Source organism: Saimiri boliviensis, chromosome 7 (assembly GCF_048565385.1).
Source record: "Saimiri boliviensis isolate mSaiBol1 chromosome 7, mSaiBol1.pri, whole genome shotgun sequence".
NCBI lineage: Eukaryota > Metazoa > Chordata > Mammalia > Primates > Cebidae > Saimiri > Saimiri boliviensis.
This window is the reverse complement of record NC_133455.1, coordinates 122,344,408-122,370,025: the sequence shown is the minus strand read 5'-3', so window position 1 is coordinate 122,370,025 and position 25,618 is coordinate 122,344,408. Positions and strand designations below refer to the sequence as shown.

Here is a 25,618-nt window from a genome sequence, read left to right as displayed (position 1 = left end):
AAGGTCTTCTGTGTCAATCCCAGCCTGAACAGGACCAAAATGGAGACAATTCTGACAACACACTTGGGTACTTATCTTACCTGGCCTAACTAAACCAACCTCTAGGCCCAAAACAATCAAACAAAAAAACCCTTTTCATTTTACTTCTTGAACATTCAGAACCAGGCAACGTGGCTCATGCCTATAATCCCAGAACTTTGGCTGGGAGGCTGAGGCGGGCAGATCACGAGGTCAGGGGTTCGAGACCAGCCTGACCACCATGGAGAAACCCCTTCTCTACTTAAAAACACAAAAATTAGCCGGGCGTGGTGATGCACACCTGAAATCCCAGCTACTTGGGAGGCTGAGGCAGGAGAATGGCTTGCACCCGGAGGCGAAGGTTGTGGTGAGCCGAGAACATGCCATTGCACTCCAGCCTGGGCAACAGAGCAAGACTCCATCTCATACATATATACATATGTGAATTAAAAAAAATTCAGAATCCTTCATTTGGGACTTTTAAACATTTGTCTTAACTGTCTTTTCTCTTGTTGCGTTTTATAGCTCCCATTTAGGACCTTGTCTATTTAAGTCGTATTTCACTTTAAGACTTGACTTTAGGTCTGTTCTAATAATCTCGAGTGTATTTTGTATTTTAATAATATGTGTTGGTGTAACAATTCCTATGGCATGTCCCTATAACAGCAGACAAGAAAACGTCAGGGGCAGCTATGAGGACAATAGAAAGAGGAAGGATGAGGACTCTCAGGGATCTCTCTATGTGGCATTCTCCTGCCTACGTAATGACAACTCTCCGAAGAGACCAACTTTGGAAGAAGCTAGAGACTCAAAGATTAACTTTTTATTGAGCCTTAAGCCTTACTGTTCACAGGGCATCTTCGACTAGCTAGTTAGTGTTATCTCTATCACCACACAAACCTGTTTTCACATGAGGAGCTATGTTTACAAGGTCCATGGTCTCAAAAATGAATAACCATTGACAACGAAATCAGAGAGCAATCCCTGAGTGAATTTCTACATGGTAACAATAGGAAGCAGCCTAAGACACAGCCCCTGCCCTCAAGGCACCCATGGTCTACTGATGCCCTGGATGTTTCCTACATGACCCCACGTAATTGTTGGCGTCTTTGGTACCCTTTCTCCTTGGCAAGGGAATCCCCTGCTGGAATGGAAGGAGAGATTGGACTTGCTGGGGCTGGACATCTGTGGTATCCCAGGATCAGCACTTTTAGCTCAGAGACACATTTCTGTCTTTAAATACCTAGTATGGCCACTTGAGAAACTACAAAGCGTGAGTTCTACCTTTGGATGTAAATTCAGAATTTGTTGGTAGCCATGAATACTTGGGCCATTAATCTCTGATTGCTTCCCAGATTCCCAGATTTGCTCCCGGTGCCCTTGAGTTATTTTGTAGTTTCTCCACCTGTGGTCTTTCCAGGAGAAGAAAAGGGCCATAGGATTCCCTGAAGACGCCCCCCCTCCACCCACCCCACCAGCCTGGAGACTGCATTCTCCTTTTACCAGAGCCAACAGAGCTGCTTACATAACCTGAACATTCTGGCTGATTTTTAATACGGCACCGTCTCCACTAATGGTAGGCGCGGAGAAATTTCCATGCAGCCAATTCTTTCATCCTTGTTTTCTAATGATCTGGTAATTTTCAATGATTTCATGATATTGGGGCAATTTACTTAATTTGCTCCTGTAATGATATAAATGAAATGAAGTTGTTATTCCATATCTGAGGCAGAGGTTGGGCATTTTCAGAGAGAGTTCTGGTTAGTGGTTCCAGATAACAGGCTCAAGGCAAATAGAAAGGAAAGCCAATTTCCTTCCTTCAATATGCTTATGCAGATTGCCTTGGTTTGGCAGAACTGGTGGTGAGGAAAGGAGTGGTTCAGAGCAGCTAATGAGAGGTCTCTGGAAAGCTGCCTTTTGCATTAAGTTCAGGGTCAAATGAAAAGTAGTAACACCAGCGTGGATGAAGTCCTTATTTCTGGAAGGTACTCACTGGGCACTTCTTTTCATCGGAGTGCCAGCTCTAGGCCACATTTAGGATGCTGAAGGGTGAGACTCAGGGAATGCCAGAGGCCAGCAGAGACAGGCTCCTCCCAGGTGGAGGATTTTCCCACCAGGATGGTGTGGGAAGCCATGGGGTGTGTTTCCTGCTTGCTGGATCACATGGTCTCTCTGGAGACTTAAAAGGTAGTTGAAAAATAGCTCTTCAACATAAGAAAAAACGTTTTTGAAAATTATGTTTTTAAAAAGCACAGCCAAGGGTAAGGATTATAGAAATTCAGGGGCTGAGCAGTAGATCTCTGGCTGGAATACCCAATCAAGTTGTCTTCCACAATACTCTCTTGCTGTCGGGGGACCAGAGAGCACTGTGAAGGGGGCATAAGCCATGGCTGTGTTCTCCTTGGCAGGCTGAATTTGAGAGGTGCAGATAACCCTCTGATCTCCTCCAGGGAAGGATGGCTCTTGGCTCTATGGAAAAGGACTGCCCAATTTCAACGGCTGCCATGGAGACAATGCTGTGACCTCAGCATCCCTGAGATTCCATGCACCTCTGAAACAGACGTCAAAAGTAATGTCATGGGAGTGTGTGAGTCTCTAAATCGTGGTCCTGCTACAGAACCCTTGCTGTATTTTTTAAAATGTCTTGTCCTGAACTTAGGGAGGCAGATCTGATATAAATTTCATTCCAAGCCATCTGAAGATCTCCATCCAGCTGGTACCCCCTCCCTATACTCCGGTTCTCTGCTTTTACTACTTCCAATCTCAAGTTGATCTGCAAGACACAGCCGCTGGTTCTGTGGGGGGTGTCATGGTGTGGAGGAGGACCAAGGGGTGGGGCTTTGAGGGAGAGACCTTGGCGGTAAATCTGGGTCGGGCCGATGGTGGTCAGGCTGGTGAACAGAGAGAGCTGGGAATGGCAGGGGTTAGGGGCTGCTAGAGACATCTGACACCAATGTCATGGCCAGGATGTAGGTTAAGGGTCTGTATGTGTGCATGGGTCCTCATGATCCTTTTATCTTCCCTTCCCACCAGGAGAAACACACATCTCAGGAGGAGTCAGGAGGTGCTGAATCTTGGAGCTACTGGGGATGGCAGCATGGCAAGGCATTTAAAGGAGGCCAAAGTAAAGCGTGTTTTAAACTGCAAGCCTCCTAAAGTTGAACGAACAGGCTACTTGCTAAGGGAGGTGAAGGATAAATACATGTCAGCTGGGATAGACAGGAGCTGAGGGCAGAGGCCAGTGGCTTTCAGACAAAAGAGCAAATGAATGAGGTATACGTAGTTGGAAGCAATTTTAAGCAGAATTCCCATTTTGGCTTGGTGTAAATGGAGAGACCAAAGTGATGGAGGAGGAGCGCTGAGCAGAGGAAGACAAAGGATAGGGAACTCGCGAGGATAAAGCTAAAGATGGATGGGGAGCATGGAAATAACTCTGCCCCGGCCCATATCCCCCAGGTTGGAAACCCACTGGCTTTCGTGTTTCTCCAAAGTGGAATTCCAGCTAGAAAGAGAGGGCCTGTCTTGTGTGTTTGAAGTTACAGATACTGAGTTGAAATGCCCCTTCGGAACTCCCCTCAAGTGGTCTTTGAACCCAAGGGGACTGGTAGCCAGGCTCCCAGCATGGGGCTGTGGTTCCTGGCCCTCTTTTGCTCTTCCTGCTTTGTGTGTGAAGCTGTGGATGGCTGACAGCTATGCCCTGTGCTACTGGCTGCAGTGACCAGTTTGCTGGCTGGAAGTGGTGGAAGCCTCAGGGTCTCACTGTTACCATCTGCAACCTGATGGCTCTCTAGGTGCTATTACCTGCCAGAAACACGCTAAACAAAACTGACTACAAAATTGCCAGGGAGTTTCATCTTCCCCTGGGAAGGACAGCCCAGTATCTAGTCATTCAAACAAACAAACAAACAGACCTCCACCAACAAAAAAGCCCATGAAGAATGAAGTCAGCTTGCCAGTAGCGCTAACTATATCAAAAAATTCCTTATGCCAGAGGGAGGAGATACAGAATAGAGAAGAAAGGCAGAGAAACAGAGTGGGTGTGGCAGGGAGGGCCAGAGACTCAAAAAGGAAACAAACAGATGATTCCCAGGGTGAGAGCACCGCATCTGAGAGTAAACGGGCACCCACGGAAATGGCCATGCTTCTCGAGGCACCCTGGGCATCTTTAAGCCTGCCTGTGTCTCCTCACTACCAGCACATGGCATCTTCTAGGTGCCTTTACAAGCTTTCTGGCAAAAACTCCCACAGCAGCTTGCTGAGCCTGTAGGAACTAAAGTATCAGACACTAGCCAGGTATCATCAGCTGTCTGGCCACAGCAAGGGGTGTGCCAGGCAACTTCCTCCCGCCCTTACATGGAGGGGAATAGGGGGCTGTATGTGGGCTGATGAGAATAGGAAAGAGCATTCGAGGAAAACAGAAAGTGACACGATTGGGGGCAGAAGGCAGAGGGCAAGCGGAGCCTGGACGGGTCAGAGCCTGGTTGGGACCTCTGCAACCTCACACAGCTGAATTAAGAACCCAAATTGGATGCCTATAAAAAATCAGGTTCCCATGGACCTTTTGGGTCAAACCTGCAGAGTTCTTCAGTACTTCTCAATGCAAAAGATTTTAAGAAGACTCATTGCACCAGGCCACTGCTCAGGCCTGTCTCTCTGTCCCCATGCCTTCAACCTCACATCACACCAGTTACACAGCAAGCCTGGCCCTCTCCCTTGATATCCAGGGGCGGGGGGCTTTGGCCTTCTCCCAGGGGACTGCTGATGGTCAGATGCCATGTACCACTTCCAGTAATGAGGGTGGCTCTGCTAACTCTCTCAAAGGCCAGCTGTATTCTTAAGCAGAGTAGAAAACAGCCTTTGTAGAACAACTAGAAAAGGGGAAGATGGGAGAGAGACCTAACACTTCCCCACTCAGGGGTCATGTTGCTACAGGCTCACCTGAGATACGAGAAACGTTCCACCTGCAGGTTGAGCATGGCCTTCTCTTCAAGGTACAACGATGTACTAGAAGGGCAGCTCACGGAGTCCCTATCACCCCAGCATGAATTACTGTGCTGGAATCAGTTCGTTTGGAAAGAAGGCACATTGGTAGCATTGGGTTTGTTGGGAGTCGGGGGTGTTGCTGGAAGTGGGAAGAAGTTGGAGGGACTCTGAGGCAACAGGAGGCTCCAGCAATGAGAAATGGGGCTGGAGGGAGACAGCAAGGACACGCTCTGCCCCACCCAGCTGTCCTGAGACCACTGAACTTGATTTATCTATCTGTCCTAGAACCAGCTCAGGCCACACCCACCAATGCCATCTAGACAATGCCGGCAACAGCACCCACTTGAGCCCCCTACTGACTGAGAGTTCTGGTCAGCTTGCTGTGAAAACCCTGTTTACAGCCTCTGGCCTTTTGTGTCCTGGTGTCCTAGAGAATTTGTATATCCCCAGGCAATATCACACAGCAGGTGCTCAAGGTACCTTTGAGGAATAAACAAACAAGGGTTTGGGTTAGGTGGTCTCCAAGGTGTGCCCACCCTAATGTCCTTGGAAGAATCTACTTTCTGACCACTTATCTCTATCCTCCTCTCTCATCACAACTCTGTTGGGGCTCACTCAGCCTGGCATTTCTTGTGCCCATTCTGGCCCCTTCTCTGCCATGGCAGGGGGCAGGAGGAGTGGTTTCAGCCACAAAGGCAGACAGAGAGAGCCAGGCCTGTTGCCCCACGCAAGCACTGTGGGTTGCAGGCCGAGACAGAGGGCTGGAGTCGTGCAGGCTGAGCTGACTCACCCCTGAGTGGGTGGACGTGCAGCAAGCAGCTCTCTCTATGACTCAGGACTGATTGCCTTTCTTCCATCCCTCCAGGACCCAGAGCCGAGATAGAGGAGCCCGGTTTACTTATGTTTATGGGGCATAGTGAGGGACAATTACCGGAAGTTGTGCCTGTCAGTCTATGGTGGAAAGATGCTAAGGTAGAATGGCTTTCAGGGCCTGGGTGGGAAAAACTTGGGGCCAGTACCCGACAGGCTGATCCCTGGACACTCCCTGCCCTTCCTTGTCACTGCTTGATCCCTCTGGCACCCAGTCTCTTTCTGCAGCTGCAGCTGCAGATGCCACTGGGCAAAGGGAGTGGTGCTGCTCTACGCCTCCGACCCTTGCATTCTGGGCCCTGTAACCAGGGACACAGATCCTGGTGTGTGGCCTGCATTCTGTCTGAGCATCCCAGGAGGATCCCGAGCTCTGTGGATTCAGCATCCGCAGCACAGAGAAGTCAAATCGAGCAGCTCCGCCCCAAGTCCTGTTGCCAGGAGGCACTGAATGAGGAGTGCAGGAGCCACTGGGCCTTGCCATTCAGCAATGCCATGCCCAGGCCAGCCTGGCCCAGGGATTTAGCCAGCGGGCACTGTGGAAATACAAGAGCCAATTCTTAGACAGAAATGGGTTTGAATCCAAGATTTGCCTTCCATTCACTGCAGGGCCTCGGGCAGAGGTTCTTCCTGCCTGAGCCTTGATTTCCTCATGTGGAGAGTAAATACTCAGGTTTCATCTGATCATGTGTATGATGTCCTCAGCCTGACACCTGATCCGTGCTCATCATTAGGTATTAGGTTGTCCTCAAGTCAGTCTTCTCATTTTCACAGCCAGTGCCACCTTCGCTAGCTTTATTTCCCTACTCTGGACACTTCTGTGCATCATGCAAAGCCTTCAGCAATTCCTCCTGTGAGCTGTGCCCAGAAGCTCCAGGGCCAGGTTCCTTCCCCTTACAGGATCCCTGTGCCTGCTCTGCTCCCTGAAGGTGTTTCTCCCGCTCCTTTTCTCTGGAAAATCTGCACATGAGTTGCACCAAAGCCAAGAGAGCCTCTCCTGCCTTGCTATCCTTCAGCACTGTGGCTTCAGGGATTATCTCCATGCAGACAACTCCATCTCAGGAGGAGTCATCCCCATGAAGCCATGGATGCTTGATGACAGGAAACGACACTTCAGAACCCAGCAAGACAATGGGGGTAATGAAGCATCCACCTCTAGCTATCAGAAAACGCCCAAGTCAGAATCACTGCATGCTAGAGTCACAAGAGACCATCCCAAACCTCTCACCCCTCACTTTTGCATTCAAGGAAATTGAGGTCCAGGGAATGGAGTTCATTGCTGTAAGTCACCAGAACTAGCAGCTTAACCAAGGCGTCTTCATTCACAACTCGCGAATGTTTCTCTACGTTCATGGTACAGGAATCCAGGCTGTCCAGCACTTTCTACTGTTCAGTATATTTTAAAATACAGAATGAAAAAGAAGGGTGTTGGGAAAGGCTATTGGCCCAAGCAGTCAAATTGATTCCAATTTGGGATGTTTAGGGAGCAGTTTTTGATGCTACAGTAACTTTTGTGAACAACCTCAGGAAAATATGACTTCAGACCCAAGCACTGAGGAAGACCAAGAGGCCTCCTTAGAGCAGCAGGACGTTGCACTCTCACCTCTCCGGCTCACAGAGGAAGAGAGGCTTGGATGTAGATACAGGCGATGCATCAGGAGAAGGGCTGGGGTCCACGGCTCAGATACCGACACAGAATTCAGCATGACCGCACAAGGGGGCCTGAAGACAGTCCTCTCATGACACCTGGCAGCTGTTCAGAGGCATCTCCCAGATGAACAGAAGTTTGCGGGTCCTGATCTCCTTGAGCCAGAGGCCCTGGCCCAGGCCTATCCACGACTCTGCCTCTTGTCGCTTCCTCTAGTGCCAGGGCTTTGGGTACCACCTTGCTGTGAATAACTCCATCCCCAGGCCTCTGACCAGTGTGTCCACCTGCTCACTTGACATGTCCCTTCAAAGGGCTAACAGATAAGTCAAAACTGCGCTCCGAGTTTCCTCACTCACACTGGCCCCGCCTCCAACCCGCCTCCTTGCCTATCTGCTCCATCCTTCTCTGACTCAGGCCAAACCTCCCAGTCCTCCTGGGCAATTCCCCTCCTGCCCCTAGGCAGTCTGTCAGGAGAGACTGTTAATTTTGCTTCCAAAACAGAGTGATGGGCTGACCATTTTCCACCACTTGTACCACTGACCCATTTCCCACCACTTCTAGCCACAACTTGGCTCCATGCTACCAGCAACTTCCAGCTAGATGAGGGCATTTGCATTTGCCTTCTAAATGATCTTCCAGATTCCACTCTTGACTCCTTCAGCCAGCCAGAATGGTCTCTTTAAAAAACCAGAGTCAGGTCACGTGACACCTCTAATCAAAGCCATGGGTATGTCCCCTTCTTGCTCAGAGTAAAAGCCCACATGCGGACCCTGTTGGTTACCCGTCTGCTACTCACCTCTCCCTTCCCAGCTCAGTGTGCAGCAGCCACGTTGGCTCCTCCTGCCCTGCTACCTCTTCTCCCAGATCTCTGTATGGAGAATGCCTCAATTCCTTCATGTCGCTGCTTTGTTACACTGTCACCTCCTCAAGGTAGCCCATCTTATTTAAAGCAATACCTGCCATCACTGCTCCCCAGCACCTTGGAGCCCTCTTATCAGGCACTACTTTTTTTTTTTTTTTTTCTAAAGTACCTATCATCTTCTAACATACCGTACGGGTTCCTTATTTTCTGTCCTTCTTGCATTGTGAATTGTCTGACTATTCCTGTCAACAGTGCAAACCCGTGAAGGCAGGGGCTTTTGGTTTGCCAACTGATGGATCCCAGGTGCCTCAAACCGTGTCTGACGCATAGGCAGTGAGACTCTAAATGCTGCGGAATGAATGAATGATGGTTCCTGAGAGGGAGGGGCCCCATAGCCTGGGAAAGATGAAGAGAAAAGGTGAGACAGGTTTAGATGTGGGGAATATACAGAGGAAAGCTGGGGGGAGGGCGGTAAGGTATCTGGGGAGGGGTTTAGGAGTTAAAGATGGCAGGTTACAGGTGAAACGCCCTTATGCATTACACTGAAGCTAACAATGTAGACTCTTTCCAAATAGATCATATCCCTGGGAATATATGTCTTGTGATGACAGTATGACTAAAAATACCTGGGAAGTACCCAAGCAGGATCCAGGGAAGCAGGATTTTCTGAAGGATCCCATGGGACTGGGAAGAAAATGCTGGGGCTGCCCATAAGCTGCTAATGCCCTAGGGGCAGAACCATCTAGTGAGAGGGAGCTACCTCTGAGGACATGCGGTGCTATTCAATTAATCTGGCGTCCCTCACACTGGCTGCGACATGAGCGCAGGGTCAAGCCAGACTGTGTATTCAGAGCAAGCCTCTCGAGGCCTCAGAGTTATGGGCCGTGGTAAGTGTGTGTGTGCTGGCTTTGATCTGGCTGTACCTGTTGGCCATCTCATGGGTCTAAGCATATCTGGGAGACAGGGCTCTCGCCTGTGGGTTGTAAGTTATAAGTAGACTAACAGAAGGGTCTTGGTTGGAGACTAGACCCTCCCAGTGACACCAGCAGTAATTTTGGAAAGAATGTCATTTGCCTGGGTGCCACAGTTTCTCCCATTCCACAGTGCTTTACCAGTTTATATAGAGTTTTTAAATAGATCCTCTTATTTGAGCTTCAAAACACACTGCTGTAAATACCACATTCCTCTGACAGATGAAAAAACAGTCTTTGGGCATTTTGGTAACGCTTTGACAGGAAGCAGCAGCAAGACTCAACAAGCTGCCAGTTTTCTGACTTCAAGTCCAGCTTTCTCCTCTCCCAAACCGCCTTCCTGCCTTGGGGGATGTAATGTTTGTTCTTTTTGTTCATAAGCCATCAGTTGTGTGGGAGAGGGGAGAAACTGGCTCCGAAAGAGATGTCGGGTCTCAGGACACCTCCTCTTGCTCTCAGTCACATGCACGGTTGCCATCCTGTCCCCTGACAATCCTTCAGTAGGACTTCAAAGCCACAGATGCCTCAGCCTGGAGCCGTGGGGAGCATCTCAGTGTGGGAGGGCACAGGGGCAATGGAACTTTCAGGGTGGCTGATAATTGCTTATTTAGAAAGGGGGAAAATCCTGTGGTTATTTAAATATCAATTACAGAATGTAAGTTCTGAGTAAGTCATGGCTGATGGCAGTACACCAGGAGGGACAGGTAAGATTTCTATTTGTCAAAAGGTGTTGTGGAGTACAAAGACCAGGAATTCTGGCCTAGCAGGAAGTGAGCTGGCCCCAGGAGGGCTGGGCTGACTCTGAGGCACTGGAAAGGTACTTAGTCTCTCCATCATCACCTTTAACATCAGCAGATTGGGGATGAGAATTCTCACCTGTCAAATTCAAAGGGTAGTTAAGAGCGAAGTCAGATAAACGCAACGTGACTTGTAAATAGAAAACCACTATTCCAATGTCAGGAGCCTCTGCGTGGGTTCAGGCCCCTTCCCTAACCCCGACAGAGCCCCCTTTGCTGTATAAATTTTAAACCCTAGAAAATGCTTTTTTTCTTTTTCTTTTTCTTTTAAAGACATGAATAGTTTGGGAGAAAATGGCAGACTGAGTACGATAGGGGCCTTGCCCACTGTGAGAAAAACCCGCAGGACCCCAGGAGCTGCAGGGGCCTCTGCACAGGCGGGCAGCTTGCTGTCATTTTCCTACATTTTCCTGCTGTGGGGCTCTCGGCCCCTCTGCATAGGTTTTCATGTGGCTCTGCACTGCTGTCTGGAAAGGAAACCTCCTGAGGGCAGAGCACACCGCTGCCCTGTCTTTTCTGTTTCTCTCCCTGCAGTGTCCCCCAGGGCTGAGCACTGCATAGCACAAGCTCTGAGCACAGAAGCTCTGGCCTTTATGTGCATGAGTGGGAACAGCACCTTGGGGCTCATCCAGCTGCAACACTGGGGTCCATTCAGAGAGGGGAGGGGAGACTCAGAGCCCGAGTAGGAAGACTGATTTAAAAAAATGATCTGAGGATTTACTGCAAGAAGTTAAAGGAGAGTATATACACACACACACGTACACACACATGTGCACATACATACATGCTCACACACATTCAGGCGTACACACACATGCACACACCCATACACGCACACACATATGCTTGCACACACTCAGACATGTACCCACATACACACACATGCACACACACGCTCACACACACTCAGACATGTACACACGCACACATACACACACTCAGACATGCACACACATACACACATGCTCACACACACTCCGACATGTATACACATACACATGCATACACACACATGCACACACACGTCACACTGACATGTACACACGTACACATGCTCACACACCGACATGTACACACACATGCACACACACTCAGACATGTACACACACACACACACACACATACATGCGGGACAAAGTTCTCTGAGACACAGGGAGACAGAGGGGCCATGGTCTCTGGAGCTATAGGGTGAGCAGGGTTGGGACACCAGGCTGCAGTGGGGGACATATGACAAGTGTAACAACCGCTTTCCAAAGTCCATCTGCTGGAAGTGGAGCAGACAGGGGCTTCTAGCCTGGAAGAATCAGGCAGGCAAGATAATATGGTAGTGTAACTCACTGGGAGCAAAAGATGGAGTGGAGGGAGGTGTCAGGGTGCATGGAGGAGCTGGGGGTGGTGGCTGGGTACTTCCAAACATTTTAGATCAAAACTCTAAAGTGTCTGTTCTGTGCTGTTATTCAACGGTACAGTGCATCAAAGGTCTAGGCAAACATTACCAAGTCTCTTAATTAAGGAAAAATAACGACAAAAAAATTAAACAACACATGTTAAAGACTGACCGCAAGAGGGCTTGCCTATAGATAAAGAGAGATTTCAACATGCCAGGTAACAGAAAAGACATGTGCAGGAACTGGTAGGAACTGTATAGGAGGAGGCACCTCTTGGGAGGAGGAGGCTGCAGGAGGCCTTGCAGAGGCTGGGGTTGTGTCTGAGGCCAGGGAGCCAGAGGGAGGGGTGTGAGAGGTCAGGGGGCAGGGGCAGGGGCGGCAGGTGCCTGTGGGAGTGAGGTGCTCACATGGGGGCTGCTTTCACAGCAACTAGGAGGAAAGTTCCACCCAGAGGAGCTGTCAGTAGATCACTGACCACTTCCAGAGAAGAGTCCAAACATGACTGGTTGTCTCCTTTCATTCCTCTTCCAAATGAGCCTCAGGGACCTGGAGGCCTGCATGGACTGCTGGTGTTAAATGGAAACAGAGGCCATTTAACCCAAGATCATGGGTGGCCCTGGGGCGAGGCTAAGTCCTAGCCTTAATTCAGGGTGTTCCACTTCGAGGGAGCTCCCTTCTAAGATGCTGTGGGGATGGAAAGGAGAGAGTAGGACAGGCAGTGGCTGGAGGAGAAGGTGGAGGCCAGGGAGGTTTGGGTCCCTGCCCCAGCAGCTGCCCAGAGTGGTAAACAGCCCCTCGTGTTCTCACTCCGAAACTCCCAGAGCTGCTTCCTCCTATACAGTGTGAGTCATGCCAGGCTGATTGTAAGGGAGAGAGAAAAGATGCAGCAATCAGAACTTAACAGAAAAGGGGTAGGCCTAAAGCGTTCCAAAGTTTAAAAAAAAAAGATTTCAAAATAAAGCAACAAGGGAAAAAAAAACCCTTCAAACCAATTCAAACAAACACACTAAATAAATAAATAAAATTAAGACGGTGGGGAGAGAAAATAAAATGAAGGGAAAAAAAAACCGGGGAAAGACAAATGAGTGTTAGAGCAGGCACGGACAGTTAGGTACAGACGCCATGTACTTACGTTTACCTCGGTGATTGCTATATCAACAATGCTACCCACAACAATCAAGGCGTCAAATGTATTCCATGCATCACAGAAATAGTGCTGCATGGGGCAGAGAAGCCGAGAAGAGAGAGAGAGAAGAAGGAAAAAAAAAAAAAAAAAAACCAACAACAAAGGAGAAACACAAAACAAAAGGGAGGAGGAAAAATGAAAAAAAAAAAAAAAAAAAAAAGGCATGGAAAAAGGGAGAGAAGAGAAAAAAAAATGAGAAAAGAAAGAGGTTACGTGGGCATATTAAACACTCTTTTACCACTCAACAGTTCTGGCGGCTCAAACCTGGATACCCTGGTTTTCCCAGGGTGCAGAGGCCTAACAAAAGCTGGGTTAGTTCAAAGGTGGCGTGGTGCTGTGGCCGCCCGGGTACCAGGCGGTGTGTCCCCTGCACCGCCACTCTCTGCTCAGCTCCACGCCCCAGCCCAGCACAGCTGGGCAGAGCTGAGGTAAATGGAAAAAAAGGAGGAGAAGCTCCCACTTTTTTTCCCCACAGGACGACGGCAGGTTCAATAAAAGGCATGACTGGAGGCGGGTAAAAACAGGAAATTAAAAAAATAAATAAAAGAAGGTAAACAGAGAGAGTGAGAGAGAGAGAAACAGAGGAGGCAGAGAAGGAGGAAGGAGGAGGTTTCCTGGGGAGGGCAGAGTAATACTCACATTAGTCTCACTGAGAATGACGTCAATTATGCTGCCAATTACGATGAGGAAGTCAAAAACATTCCAGGGATCACTAAAGTAACCCTACATAAGGGAGGGCAGGCAGGATGGGGATTAAAAAGGAATATTAGACAGACAAGCACAGAGCAACACCACCATCAGAATCATCGTCCAGGCACCTCCGTGTTGCCTCTGGAGTTCCGGATGCCCTCACCATGGCCAGGAGCCCCGGAGCCCCGGAGGCTGAGCAGGGAGGGAGCAGCAGGGAGACTGCTAACCCTACTGCCCGAGTTCCCTCGGTCACATGGCCAGCGTCCTACAGATCCACCCACCCTACCCCTCCTCCATAGAGGCCCTGTCCACCTTCCACCAGGGGCAGGAGGGGGCGTGGGGGTGGGGTGGTGCAAGTCGCCGTGGGGGGCAGGCTGTGGCTACTAAGCTCAGCACCTCCTGCATCCCCAGTCCTCTTCCAGCAGAAATACCTATCTAGAGGGAGGGAACACAGGGGTGTCACCCCTCAGAGGGTACTGGGCTCAGTCCTATGGGTGAAGCTGGTAATAAAAAAGGCTTTGAAAACCGAAGCCATCAGTGTGGGCCTCAGGGCGGCAGGTTATATAATATATAAACTCATACAAAGCTCAGAAATAAAAGAAGGACCAAGTTTTAAAAATGGGATCCATATTAAGTGCAACTCTTGCAGATCAAATCAGGGTAACCCTAGTTCCTGCACTGGACACGTCCCAGTGTTTCCAGGGGCAGTTCCAACCCTGGCAAAGACTTTCCTAAGGGAAAGGAGGCAGAGGCAAGGTTGGGCTCCTGGTCTGTGAGTGGGTATGTGGCTCTAGAGAGGGCTTTCTGAGGCTTCCTAAGCGCCTCCCCAGGTTCCTTCACGATCATTTTAAGGTAGGGTCCTGCTGAATGCAAAAGGCACCCAGAGGGCATGCGGTGATCAAAGCCTTTCCTGAGGATGGGTTTGCTAGGAATAGGCTGGTGGGCTGGGGGTGGCTGGCTACCTAGCAGAGGATGAAGGCAGCAGTGCCCTGAAGGAGAGATTCTGGCACAGACAGGGAAGACCAGTGTCCTGGTTTCACAATGAGGCAGTCAAAAACATTCCAGGCATCACTAAAGTAACCCTACCTAAGGGAGGGCAGGTAGGAGTTTATTTTTCACCCTATTTGGAGAAGAGAAGAGATGAATGCTCTTAAAAGACTTTTTTCATGTACTTGGACAACTGGTCAATCAAGAAATGGGCTGTCCCAGAGGTCCCATGGGACCCCAGGTGTCCCAGATGGGTGGACTCTTTAGCAGATGGATTTCGTGGGTCTGGGAGGTGTAGGAGCCTGCAGAGCAATGTTCTGTGACCGCATACACCCCCAGGTACAGGCAGTCATATTCCCATGGGCAGAGGGAAAAGAATCTACTACTACAGATTTGTCTTCTTTAAGAAGAAACATTTACACCTTTACTTTAGAAATGGTCTGCAATGGGGACAAGACAGGGCTGGCCACATTTGTTCAGCGAGACCAGCATTTTCCTGCCCTCTGGGCTTCTAGGAGGTGGAATTTTAGAGGTCAGAGTGGGGTAGGAAAGCATGAAGCGTCCCCTGAGAGGTTCCCAGATCTCTCCTGAGCTTACTCGAAGGCTGCCAACTTTGCCTTTTCATTTTTTACTCACAAAGCCAAGAATCTGCTTTCTTCCCTTTCCTCCTGGCTCTATCCAGCTCCCTTAACTTCCCACTTCCCAGCCATGCCCTCTTTCCAGAGGGACCAAAAGACATGCTGTCCTAGGGCTGTTATTCTTAGTGATGGAGGTCAGGTCACGGGGAAAGGGGCCTTTCAGTTCCCAGGCATTTCTGCCAAAAGAAAACAGAAACGCCACTATGGAGACTCTGGACAGCCAGGACAGCCAGGACTGGGGCAGCAGAGATCAGTTGACCAGGGCATGGGTGAGGTGAGGGTCAGCTTCAAATCAACAATGTCTTGTTGGCTTCCCAGGGTATTTTTCTGAATATAGTGGAGCCTGTGAGGCAGAGAGGCTTCTCTCTTCCATTTAAGTCAGATGCTATGAGCAGGAAATAACCAATTCCTCCCGGGTTCTCAGATATCATTCACAGGGCAAAAGGAGAATGGTGATTTTCTGGGGAGGGAAGGAGTGAAGACCCCAAATGAACTATGGCTATGCATAAATCTTAAAATTAGATTTTGGAAAAGACTGGGTCACTCTCCCGATATGAATACCATCTTTGTGGGTAGAGCTATTTCAGAAGGGAAGGGCAGGGAAGTCAAGGCAGAGAAGGAAGAAACAAGAACAAGAACAGGATCCGGGAATTGTCTGCATCAGCCTAGAAAATGGGCAAGAAAACATTATTTGGGTGTGGGAGCAGGAGAGAGAGGAAGATGTGAGTGTCAGTGCTCAAGAAAGGAAGGTGAGTTGGAATCTTCATCAGAGATACCTGAAACAAAATGGGTAAGTTGGTCTTGGTCTGCAACACCTCTGAGATGGAGAAAGGAAAAGGAAGAAATGAACAGAGCAGAGCAAAGTTTTGGTATTGAAAACCGGAGAAACACACACAATTAATCAGCAGGCGCACCAGGGTGAAGGGCTGAGACCTTAAGGAACCCTGTCAACCACCTGGCTGTGCATCCCTGGCCACCCTTTTCCCAGATTTCTTTGTCTATATATGTGCATACAGAAGGAAAGCACAAGACAGTCAACTCTTTCTTGACCACAGCCCCTTCTGCCCATGGCTGCACTCCAGCTCCCACTGGATTGGCACTGGCTGGGCTCTGTCGGAGTTAAGGCCTCGTGCCTCACGCTTGCCCTCAGCAGGCTGTGCTACTGCAGGCTTTAGACTGACATCTCTCTTTGGTGGCACACTACCTGGGGGGCTGTAGAAACCAACCAGGTCCCTTGTTGCCAAGAGCTCCTGTGCACACAGCCCTGGGGGATTTACACAGAGCTGAATGCAGTGGGTGAGGGCACATGTCTAGGGGGCAAACAGGGTCCCTTTAAGAAGGCAGCTCTTCACCCTGACCCATCCTCCCACCCTCCTGCCCTTGGTGCCCAGAGCCCCTCAGTCCTCCAGCTGGACCTGAAGACAGTTTCAGGGCCAGCTTTCAGGCCTCCGTCCCTATTGTCCCTTTGTGTCCCCCTCCCACTATTTCAACAGCCCCTTCCTCCCACCTGGACCACACCTTGCCCAGAAAAAAGGCCCCACGTCCCCAGGTGGCTGGGTCCCAGGAGGAATATTGTTCCCAACAGTCTCTGGAGTGTAAGGGTTTGACACTCTGTCTCATCTCTCTTCTGTCTGTTTTTGCCCACTCTCTCAGTTGCTGGAAACCATTGGTAATAGGGGTATTAAGGATGTAATGGAGAAGGGAGGTTGGGGGAAAATCATATACTTCTTACAAAATCAGTCTGACCTGGAGCCTGGTTATACCTGCTGCCCCTTATTTCTCTGATGACTGCGTCCCAAATGGTTGAGAAGTAAGGGGTTGGAGAAAGGGTTTTCCTGGCTCTCTTTGAAGCGGCAAACCAAACCTCTTACTGTCCAGCTCCTCAGAGCCACCCAGGGCAGGCTCCCTGGAAGGGAAAGTGTTTTTGCAGGTGGGAGCCTTGCCCTCGCCATCCCCCAGTCCTACAGGTTGAGTGGATTCCCCACTTCTAACTCCCCACTCTGGGGATGTGTTCAGAAGACGAGCCTCTCCTCCGGCCATCCCAGGGCAGGTCCCGTGTGCGCCCCAGGCTCCCAGTACCCAGGCCTGAGTGCTGCAGCACCTCCACTCACTGACAGGCGTGGGCTGAGAAAATGGACACCAAATTGATATTGGCATCAGAAAATCATTGCTGGGAAGGAGCACGTGCTGCAGAAGCAGCACCGGATGCATTTCCCATGGACAAGAATTTTGGATTTTCTTCCATTTTGATTATCCATGCCACGATTTGGCTCCATGGTTGGAGATATACCACACTGAAAGAGGCAGCATAGTGGTTAAAAGCATGATCTCTGGAGGCAGATCTGGGTTCAGACACTACCTCTGCCACTGACTAGCTGGATAGCCTTGAGCAAATAACTTCCCCATGCCACTGTTTCCCCAGCTAGAACATGGGATAAGGCACAGAGTTGAAATGAGGATGAAAGGAGACCATGCATCCAAAGCACTTAGAACCTGCCATCTCTTCTGCTCCCACCCACAAAGCACGTGTGTCCTGGCCTTTCATTGCTTTCTTCTGGTCCCAGATACTGTGTCTTAACTGTGGGGCCATGGTCCAGCGATACTTCCTGGACTATCAAATGCCTACTTCCGAGGTCCACTCCTTTTTAGAGACAAGACAGGCTCATCTCCCAATGGAAAGAGGGATGAGATGACTCCTATGCAGGAGACTGCGGGCCTCTTGCCAACTGGAGGCACACTTCCCAAGCCCTCTGTTTGCAGTCACTAAAAACCAAAAAGGAACCAGAGTCCAGTGTCCAGAGGCTTCCACTGAATTATAGCTTCAAATGCAATTTTAAGAATCTCATCATCACTGCTGTCATCTTTAGCCTAGCTGGCTGGAGACTGATCTTTCCGGAAGGGAGGTAATCATAATCTGATTATAATCCAAGCAAGCACCAGCCCCATGTCCTCACATAGGGTTAATGTGAGGACAAATACTTAGAAAAGTATGTTGAAAAAATCCAAAAGATGTCTATTCTTTATACTGACTCTATGTGGCCTCCTCAGAAATAGGTGTTCTGGATGTGTGAATGTTCCAGATAGAGGATGCCTGACCCTCTCATGACCAAAATCCTTGAATTTTTACCTTTTTAAAAAGATGTTCACTTTAAAGACAGCTGTTGCCCCAGCTGGAGTGCAGTGCTGTGATCATGGCTCACTGTGGTCTCAAACGCCTCAGCCTCCCAAGTACTATGCCCCTCTAATTGTTTAATTTTTTTGTAGAGACGGGGACTTGCTATGTTGCCCAGGCTGGTCTGGAACTCCTGGCCTCAAGTGATCCTCCTGTCTCCACCCTCCAGAGTGTTAGGATTACGGCGTGAGCCACTGCGCGCAGCTGGCCACTGTCATGATTTGCCAGCCTAGTTCTGTGTCCCTCCTAGTGAAGTAGGACTCACAGGTTGTATTTTGGGTGTGGGACTCAATGGCAGGGAGACAAAGCCTAGGTGTGTGAAAGGAGGAAGGAGGAAGCTGCAGGTTCTGGAATCTTGAGTCTGTCTCTCAGGCCTTTTCTGCTCATCCTCCAGGTTGATAGTATTCAAACTCTCCCGAATGAAATCTGGCTGATGCATTTGAGATTGGTGACAGGGTGCAGGTTGTCATGGCTGCATTTTGTAAGACTCGAGTTCATGCAGACAGTTAACTGCTAGGTTCTTAGGAACCACTCTTCCCACTGAAGAAGGCTCAGGTCACTCTTCTTTTATCGAGAGGGAGCGGTGGAAGGGGGCACGTTTTCTGTCTCTGTTACGGGAGAGCTGCGAGGGGACTGCTGTGGAAGGGGTGACTGGAGCGCGTCTTTGCCCTTGAAGTCTGCATCCTCAGCTCCTTCTCTGCCCAGAGCAGAGGCTGCCCTGCCGTCTCCTCAGAGGCAGCACCAGCTTTCAATCAGGCTGGCTGCAAGAAAGCATCCACAAGGAAATCTGCACACCTTTTTCGCTCCTTGCCTGGGGTGGTACTGTCAGTCTTAGGGATTTGGAGGGCAGAGGCGCTGTCACTACCGTGGCTCGTTTCCTTTTATTCTCTTCCTTCCTTCCTGCCTCCCTTATCTGCCCAAAGAAACGCAGGGGAGGCAGCCAGCTCCTGAGCTCCCCGGCCCCATGGGGAAGCTGACTCTGAACACCTGGTTTCCCCTCCGAGGACGCATGGGGTGCAGAGGGGCTACAGGACTTCTGGGCTGGATTAGGAGTGGGGTTGCTGAGATTGAGATGGAGAGTGGGAAAGGACAGAAGGTCTTCTGAAGGGCTCCTGCTGACAGGGTTAGGAACATCAGTCAGCAAGCAGCTGGAGGCTGCCAAGGTGGGGCACAGCTGAGGGAAGGAGGGGCAGCAGATGGCATCACTGGACTGGGGAAAGGGGATCCCTACAAGAGAGCAGAGGTTCTGCTTGGGTGAACAAGCACTGGAGAGAAAGCAGGTGCGCCAGGCAGGGGGCTGGGCGGAGGTGGCTGGCTGTGGGGGAGAGGAGGCTGTGGCCCGTTCCTGGAAACACTGATCTTTTCTGGGTCTCAGGCTGCAAAACTGAGAGATGGGGATAGCCAAATGAACTAGGGAGAGGAGCTGGGTCCCACTGGCAGCTGGCAGTGGCAGTGGTGATGGTGGCGGTGGCGAAGTCCCAGTGCCTATGTGTCTATGCAGAGTTGATCCCATTGAATATCATGAACACAATGGTAACCGACACCAAGCAGAGATAACATAAATTGTATTACACCAGGATGCCATTTAGACATAAGAGTAATCACGGAAATTAGCAGTGCCTAATGGAGAAGGCATAACTGGGGCACACAGCTGCTGGCAGCCTGGGAGGCAGTGGGGATTTCTACCCTCCTCGGTCAGCTCCCATCCTGTGATGTGTTAATTCAGAAGCACCCAAGGCACACACGGCACAGCAAGCTTGAGGACCGCTTGGACAAAGGGCAGGAGCCAGCAGGGGGCTGGGTGCTTGCCCCGTGAGAGGACCCTAGGTGGGTGCAGGAGACGGGGCTGCTATCCCAGTTGCAGGAGGAACACACACTCCTGAGAAGGCACACTTTTAACTGGACACTTCCTGCTCTCATTTTTCTTTAGAACTAAGGTTTTCCTCTCCAGGACATTTTTGAAGGCCTTCTTCCATTTATTTCCTCGCTCATTTATTTATCTCATCAATGCAAAATAAGCACTTACTAGAGGTCTGGAACTATGCAAGACTTGGGCATACAAACATGAATCAGATCTCCTGAAGCCTGCCATCTGCCCTGCTGGGAGCAGATGAAAATTTGGGGTTACAGGTTAAGCTCCATTTGGGGGCCTCAGGAGGCTCTTTCTCTGCCTCAGTTTGCGCCTGGGTAGATTGGGGGAATCCCAGTAGCTGCTTCACACTACTCATGCTGGAACAAATGAGCTGTTTTCTGCAAAGGTGCCTGTAGGACTAGGGTGTTGAATCAATGCCTCCTTGGAGAGGCGCAAGACCAGGCAGACACATGACCATACACGTAGGCGACTTTAAGCTCAGATGAGCAGCACCATGCATTGTGAAGAAGGAAAGGCAGGAAGCAAGCAGCAGCAGGTGTGGCTGGAACAAGGAGCAGCAGTCTCTCCTTTGCTATGGGATGGGCTTGGACCTGTGGCAGCCTTCAAAACCACCTGCCTGCCTCGAACCCCTCCCAGTCCAATCCAGAGGACCAAGGTCCTGGAGAGAACTTTCCAAATGCAGATCAGAGAGGCCCCTTCCTGCTCAGCACTCTCAGACAGCCTCCATAGCCCATCCTAACCCCCCTGCCCTGTACCCTCTCTAACCTAGCGGACGGGTGCTCCTCTGCCAGGACACGTGGCCAGCAACCTGCATCCACATTCTTGAACAAGATGTGAATAAAATGATACACTGCCTTCACTTCCCAAAATGAGCCTGGGGTTGTGCAGGCAGGTTACCCAACCTCTCTGTGCCTCACCTTCCCTACCTGCAACATGGGAGTAACCAGAGTACTTGCCTTTGTAGGGTTTTCAAAATTTAAATGTATTTTTAGAGACAGGGTTTCACTCTGTCACCCACACTGGAGTGCAGTGGTGCAATAATATTTCATTGGAGCCTCCATCTCCTGGGCAGAAGAGATCCGCTCGTCTCAGCCTCCCAAGGAGCTGAGACTACAGGTGTGTGCCAACACACCCGACTCATTAAAAAATATATATTTTTTGTAGAGATGAGGTCTTGCTATGTTGCCCAGGGTGGTCTTGAACTCCTGGGTTCAAATGGCCCTCCGGCCTCGGCCTCCCAAAATGCTGGGATTACAGGTGTGAGCCACTGTGCCTGGCCCCTCTTGGGGCTTTGTGGGAATGATATGAGTTCATGCATGGCACAGAGGAAGGGCTCACTGGTTGCTGCAGCTGCTACTATTACTGGCGTTGTTGAGGTTCTTGCTGAGAGGCTACCTTCCTGCACTGCCCACAGCCTCTGCGTCACAGAAGGTCCTTCCTGTTCCTAAGCCAGGCTGACCCAGCGCAGGGCCAGAAGCAATGGCAGCACTCTGGGCTTCAGTGGGTCAGGTTATCAGTGACGCAGCCTCTAGGTCTGGGAATCCCTCTTCCTCGTGCTCTAGTTTCTTTCCCCGTGGCAGGGCTGGAGACGGGAACCACAGTGTACTTTCCCACCAGGCTTTCTTTTTACACAGTGTGAATAGTTTTCTACATTAAATAATTAAATGTAATAGCTAATACTACCCTTCCCACATGAAGGCTTTATGCAAGTCATATAATTACTTTTTATCACTCATAGTGACTTTAAAGCTCTCCAGCACCAGGCAGGAAAGAAATCTGTCACAGTGTTGCAACAATATGCAAATCCGTGGGTGCAGAGCCACAGACGGGAAGGTCCTCCTGGCAGAGCTGGGGCCTGCCTGTCTAAGGAGTGCCGCGTGGCAGCAGGTGCCCCGTGGGCACTCTGCAAATAAATAATAATCAGGGGAATGCCGACTCTCCAACAAGCTGCTAAGAAATAGGAGCTCGGCTCACGCAGCTTTGGCCTCTGAATTCTGTGCTGACGGTGAAGGCTGGGGCGAGAGTCAGTTTCATGCCCAGCTGCCGTCCTTCTTTCCCGGTCCCTTTTCTACTCCTTTTAATGCATTTCTGCACCTCGGGGTTTCTGTGGATGGTGCGAGACACTGGTTTTTTAATAGATTGGATAAATAGGTTTCATCTAAAAGTCACTAAGAGGCTGAGTCAGCCAGCCTGAAGCTAAGTGTGGCTTCTTAGAGTGGGGGTGACACTGGCCACCACGGGGCACTGTGGTGCCCTGTGGGACATGGAGTACACAGTGGGTGGGCAGACCGTCCCAAAAAGAAGAGCACTGGGTCCAGAAAGGATTGAAGACCCAGCCTAAGAGAATGTCTAGGTTTCCATACGATTTTTGAAATAAAATTCTTGCTTGCTCTTGAAGTTTTTCCAAAGTGAATATTCCAGGTTAGTAAGGAATGCAGTCAAATACAACCCAAGATACAGTCCTATTTCTAGTGGCAGTGTTATCTTTGCTGAGCTTTGGCCACTGGCCACCCACCAAAGACACCCCCACTATCGGTGTCACTGAACATCACCCATGAAGGGTGCTCTGTGGATAAATATTTCCCAAACATGTCACAGGGCCCAAGGATGCTCCTTCACTGGGCAGAACCATCTCACACGTTGTGGGACTTTCAGCATCCTCAGTCTTATCCACTAAACACTACGTGTCAGTTTCATCTCCCCCAGTCATGGTGATGCCCCTTTGGGTTTCCAGAACTGTGTTCGGTAGAACACTAGGTCTGTGGGGTGTTAATCGGGATTACAAAAAATTGACAAAACAAACCCCCAAACAAGGACCACATCCTCCAATAAGCCTGGGAAGGTTGAATTCCAGAACTTTGGCCTGGGGTAGTCTCAGGGCCCAGCCCCTCTCACTGGACTGGAGTTCTGCACTCAACTGTCTGAGCACATTTAAGCCAGAGTTTCCCTGACTTTGGGTGGCCATACTGCTAAGTCCTGCCGAGCACGGCTCAGATGCTGGCTCCGGGGCCACTGTCTACCTTCCATCCCTGCTTTCCTTTCCAGTGGACTACCCCAGAGAGTGATAAGCGCCTGTGGTGGGCGGAAAACTGAAGGGGTGTCCTGGCCGGATGCTGGAGCTTGGGAGCCAGGGGCTGGAGTCATTTTTGTGAGGAAGGGCACCCCAGGGGAAGCTGCCTGTCTCGTCTTTGGTTGGTGTTTATTCAGCTGACACTGACAGAGATGGTGTTACTGTGCCAGCGTTTGGAGGGAGGTCAGTGTGGATGTGAGCAAGAGGCAGTCCTCTCAAAGACCATCCAGTCCTGCTGGAAGGATGAGACATTTCCCTCAAGAGCTCTGATTAAGTGCCAGAAAAGAAAGAAAAGGGTGCTCTGGGAGCTCGGAGGTGGTGGAGATCTCTTCTAGCCAGGCCGATCTCGGGAGGCAGCTTGAAGGACACAGCATTGGAGCTGGGCCTGGAAGGTCAGCATAGGGTGTTTATTATTTATTACATAGAGAAGGTGAGGCATGACCCAGAGAACAGGTGGGCCTGAAAAGGAGACAAGGGCTGGTGGAGGGGGCTGGCCAGAGCAGCTGCCTCTGCAGACAGTGGGGAACCACAGAGAGGCTCGTTGGGGTGCTCAGGACTAAACAGAACCATGAGGCTTCTACAGGGACCCCGAGAGGCTACAGCAGGGGAGGCAGAGGAGGGGAGGGATGAGAGGGAGAATGCCAGGCAGGAACCAACTGTCTCCATCCTTGAATATGACCCAGTTGCAGCCACTTTCCTTTCATCCTAAACCCCAACCCCTTGTCCTACTAGACTGCCACTGTCTTTTTCTTCAATCAGCGTCTTAGACTGTTCCTGAATACCTTTCCGAAGAGCGGGGCTGAACACGGAGCAGTGGGTGACCAAGCCCTGGACTCCTGCAGAACACTTCAAGGCATTTCCCTGTACACGGAACAACTACATAGAGATGAAAATGCCTTCCTCAAAGGTCACTCCAAGAGCAGGGCTTTTCTTGCTGTGCCCAGGGTTATCTCCATGAGGCTGAGAACAGCCATGGGCTCTAAAGATCTGCCCTGAGGCCCACAGAAGGCCCACCAGGAGACAGAAAACGGGGCCAGCCAGACTTCTGAGCCTGAGGCTGCCCTGACCAGTGTAGGGCAGAACACAGGTGAGGTGGTGGGTGGTGGGCAGAGTGAGGAGAGAGGAAAAATTGTGAAGGAAAGAAGAGAGCTGCATGAGAACGTTTGTCCCTAGCTTCAACACTCGGCTGGGGGCGGGGTACACTCCTCCATTATCCTTGTTTTTTTTTTTTTTTAAATATAGTGAAGAACCTCTTAGCCAAAGAGAAGTGCAGGTCTGTCTTGGATCCTCCTTTTACGGAATCATGAGGCCTGTAAATTAAATCGTGCACAGCTGGAAAAAGGCAAGGGCCCTGGTTCTATCGCAAACACGTCCAGCAAGCTCTGGGAAGGCCTGGCTTTGGAGCTCCTCTGGGGGAAGGATTTCTAGTATGGGAGAAGGAGGGGCAGAGTCAGGGACCTCTGTGATGCTCAGCCACAGAGGACGTGGGTGAGGGCAAAGGTGCACATGGAAGACCCCAGATCAGAATATATAAGCCCCCACTGAATGACCCTTTCCTGTGGTTTCCAAGGACAGTCAGAGGAAGTCCACACCCCTTCCTATGGGGGTCCTGCAGGGCCTGTGCACTCTGGCCTCTGTGCAGTCCTTTTCATGCCACCTTCTGGACAGCATGGCAGCATTCTGGTCTCCCTCTGTCCGTCCACAGTTTCTAGAAAGCCTGGAGGGCCGTTTCTCAGCCTTCCTGGCTCTCAGCCTCTGGACCCCTTTCCTTCTCCTTCCTCTTCTCTCTCCCAGTTTCCTTCTGATCCTTCATGTTCTGCACTCTTCTCCCAGGACAGGAAGGCTCTGGACAGGATTCTTGACGTTTCTATCTTCAGAAAGAATAGATGGCGCTGACTCCTAAAATACATCTCCAGCCCAGATCGCCTGTCTGAATCCCAGATTTTCACAGCCTACGTGACATTTTCTAACCTAATATATCCCCACATTCTAACTTTAAACTGGTTTCTTCCTGTTCTTCTCTATTTCAGCAAATGACACCACTTTCCCATCCACTCAGGGGAAGCCTGGAACCCCGGAGTTGTCTCTGATTTCTGTTCCTCACACTCACATCCCATTCACCATCCAATGATGTCATGACTCTGCCCACCTCACTCCATCTCTTCCACTGCCAGCTGCATTCCCAGCATCGGGCTCCCTGCTGCTCCCCATCTCACCACACCAGTCACTTGTCAATGAGCAGCCTGCATGCTGCTTAAAAACTGAAAATCAGATTATACAATCCCTCCACTGAATGGCCCATCCCTGTGGTTTCCAAGGACAGTCAGAGGAAGTCCACACCCCTTCCTGTGGTCCTGAAGGGCCTGCATGCTCTGGCCTCTGTGAAGTCCTTCTCATGTGCTGTTCTCAGTTTCCAGAACCAGCTGAGCTTGCCCCTGCCTCCGGCTCTTTGCTCTTCCTTCTGCCTG

General features: G+C 50.3%; 1 protein-coding gene across 50 annotated transcripts in view; it reads right to left on the bottom strand.

Annotated features, from left to right (window-relative positions):
- Positions 1-25,618, bottom strand: part of CACNA1C (calcium voltage-gated channel subunit alpha1 C) — a 709,163-nt gene that overhangs the window by 46,607 nt on the left and 636,938 nt on the right. For 34 of the 50 annotated variants that reach the window (XM_074403338.1, XM_074403346.1, XM_074403340.1 and 31 more), the window contains one exon: positions 12,667-12,750. In XM_074403338.1, coding sequence (XP_074259439.1) covers positions 12,667-12,750 — 84 coding nt within the window. Of the gene's footprint in view, positions 1-12,666; positions 12,751-13,359; positions 13,444-25,618 lie in introns of all 50 variants that reach the window. The other 16 variants (XM_074403341.1, XM_074403342.1, XM_074403353.1 and 13 more) reach the window with 3 other exon arrangements.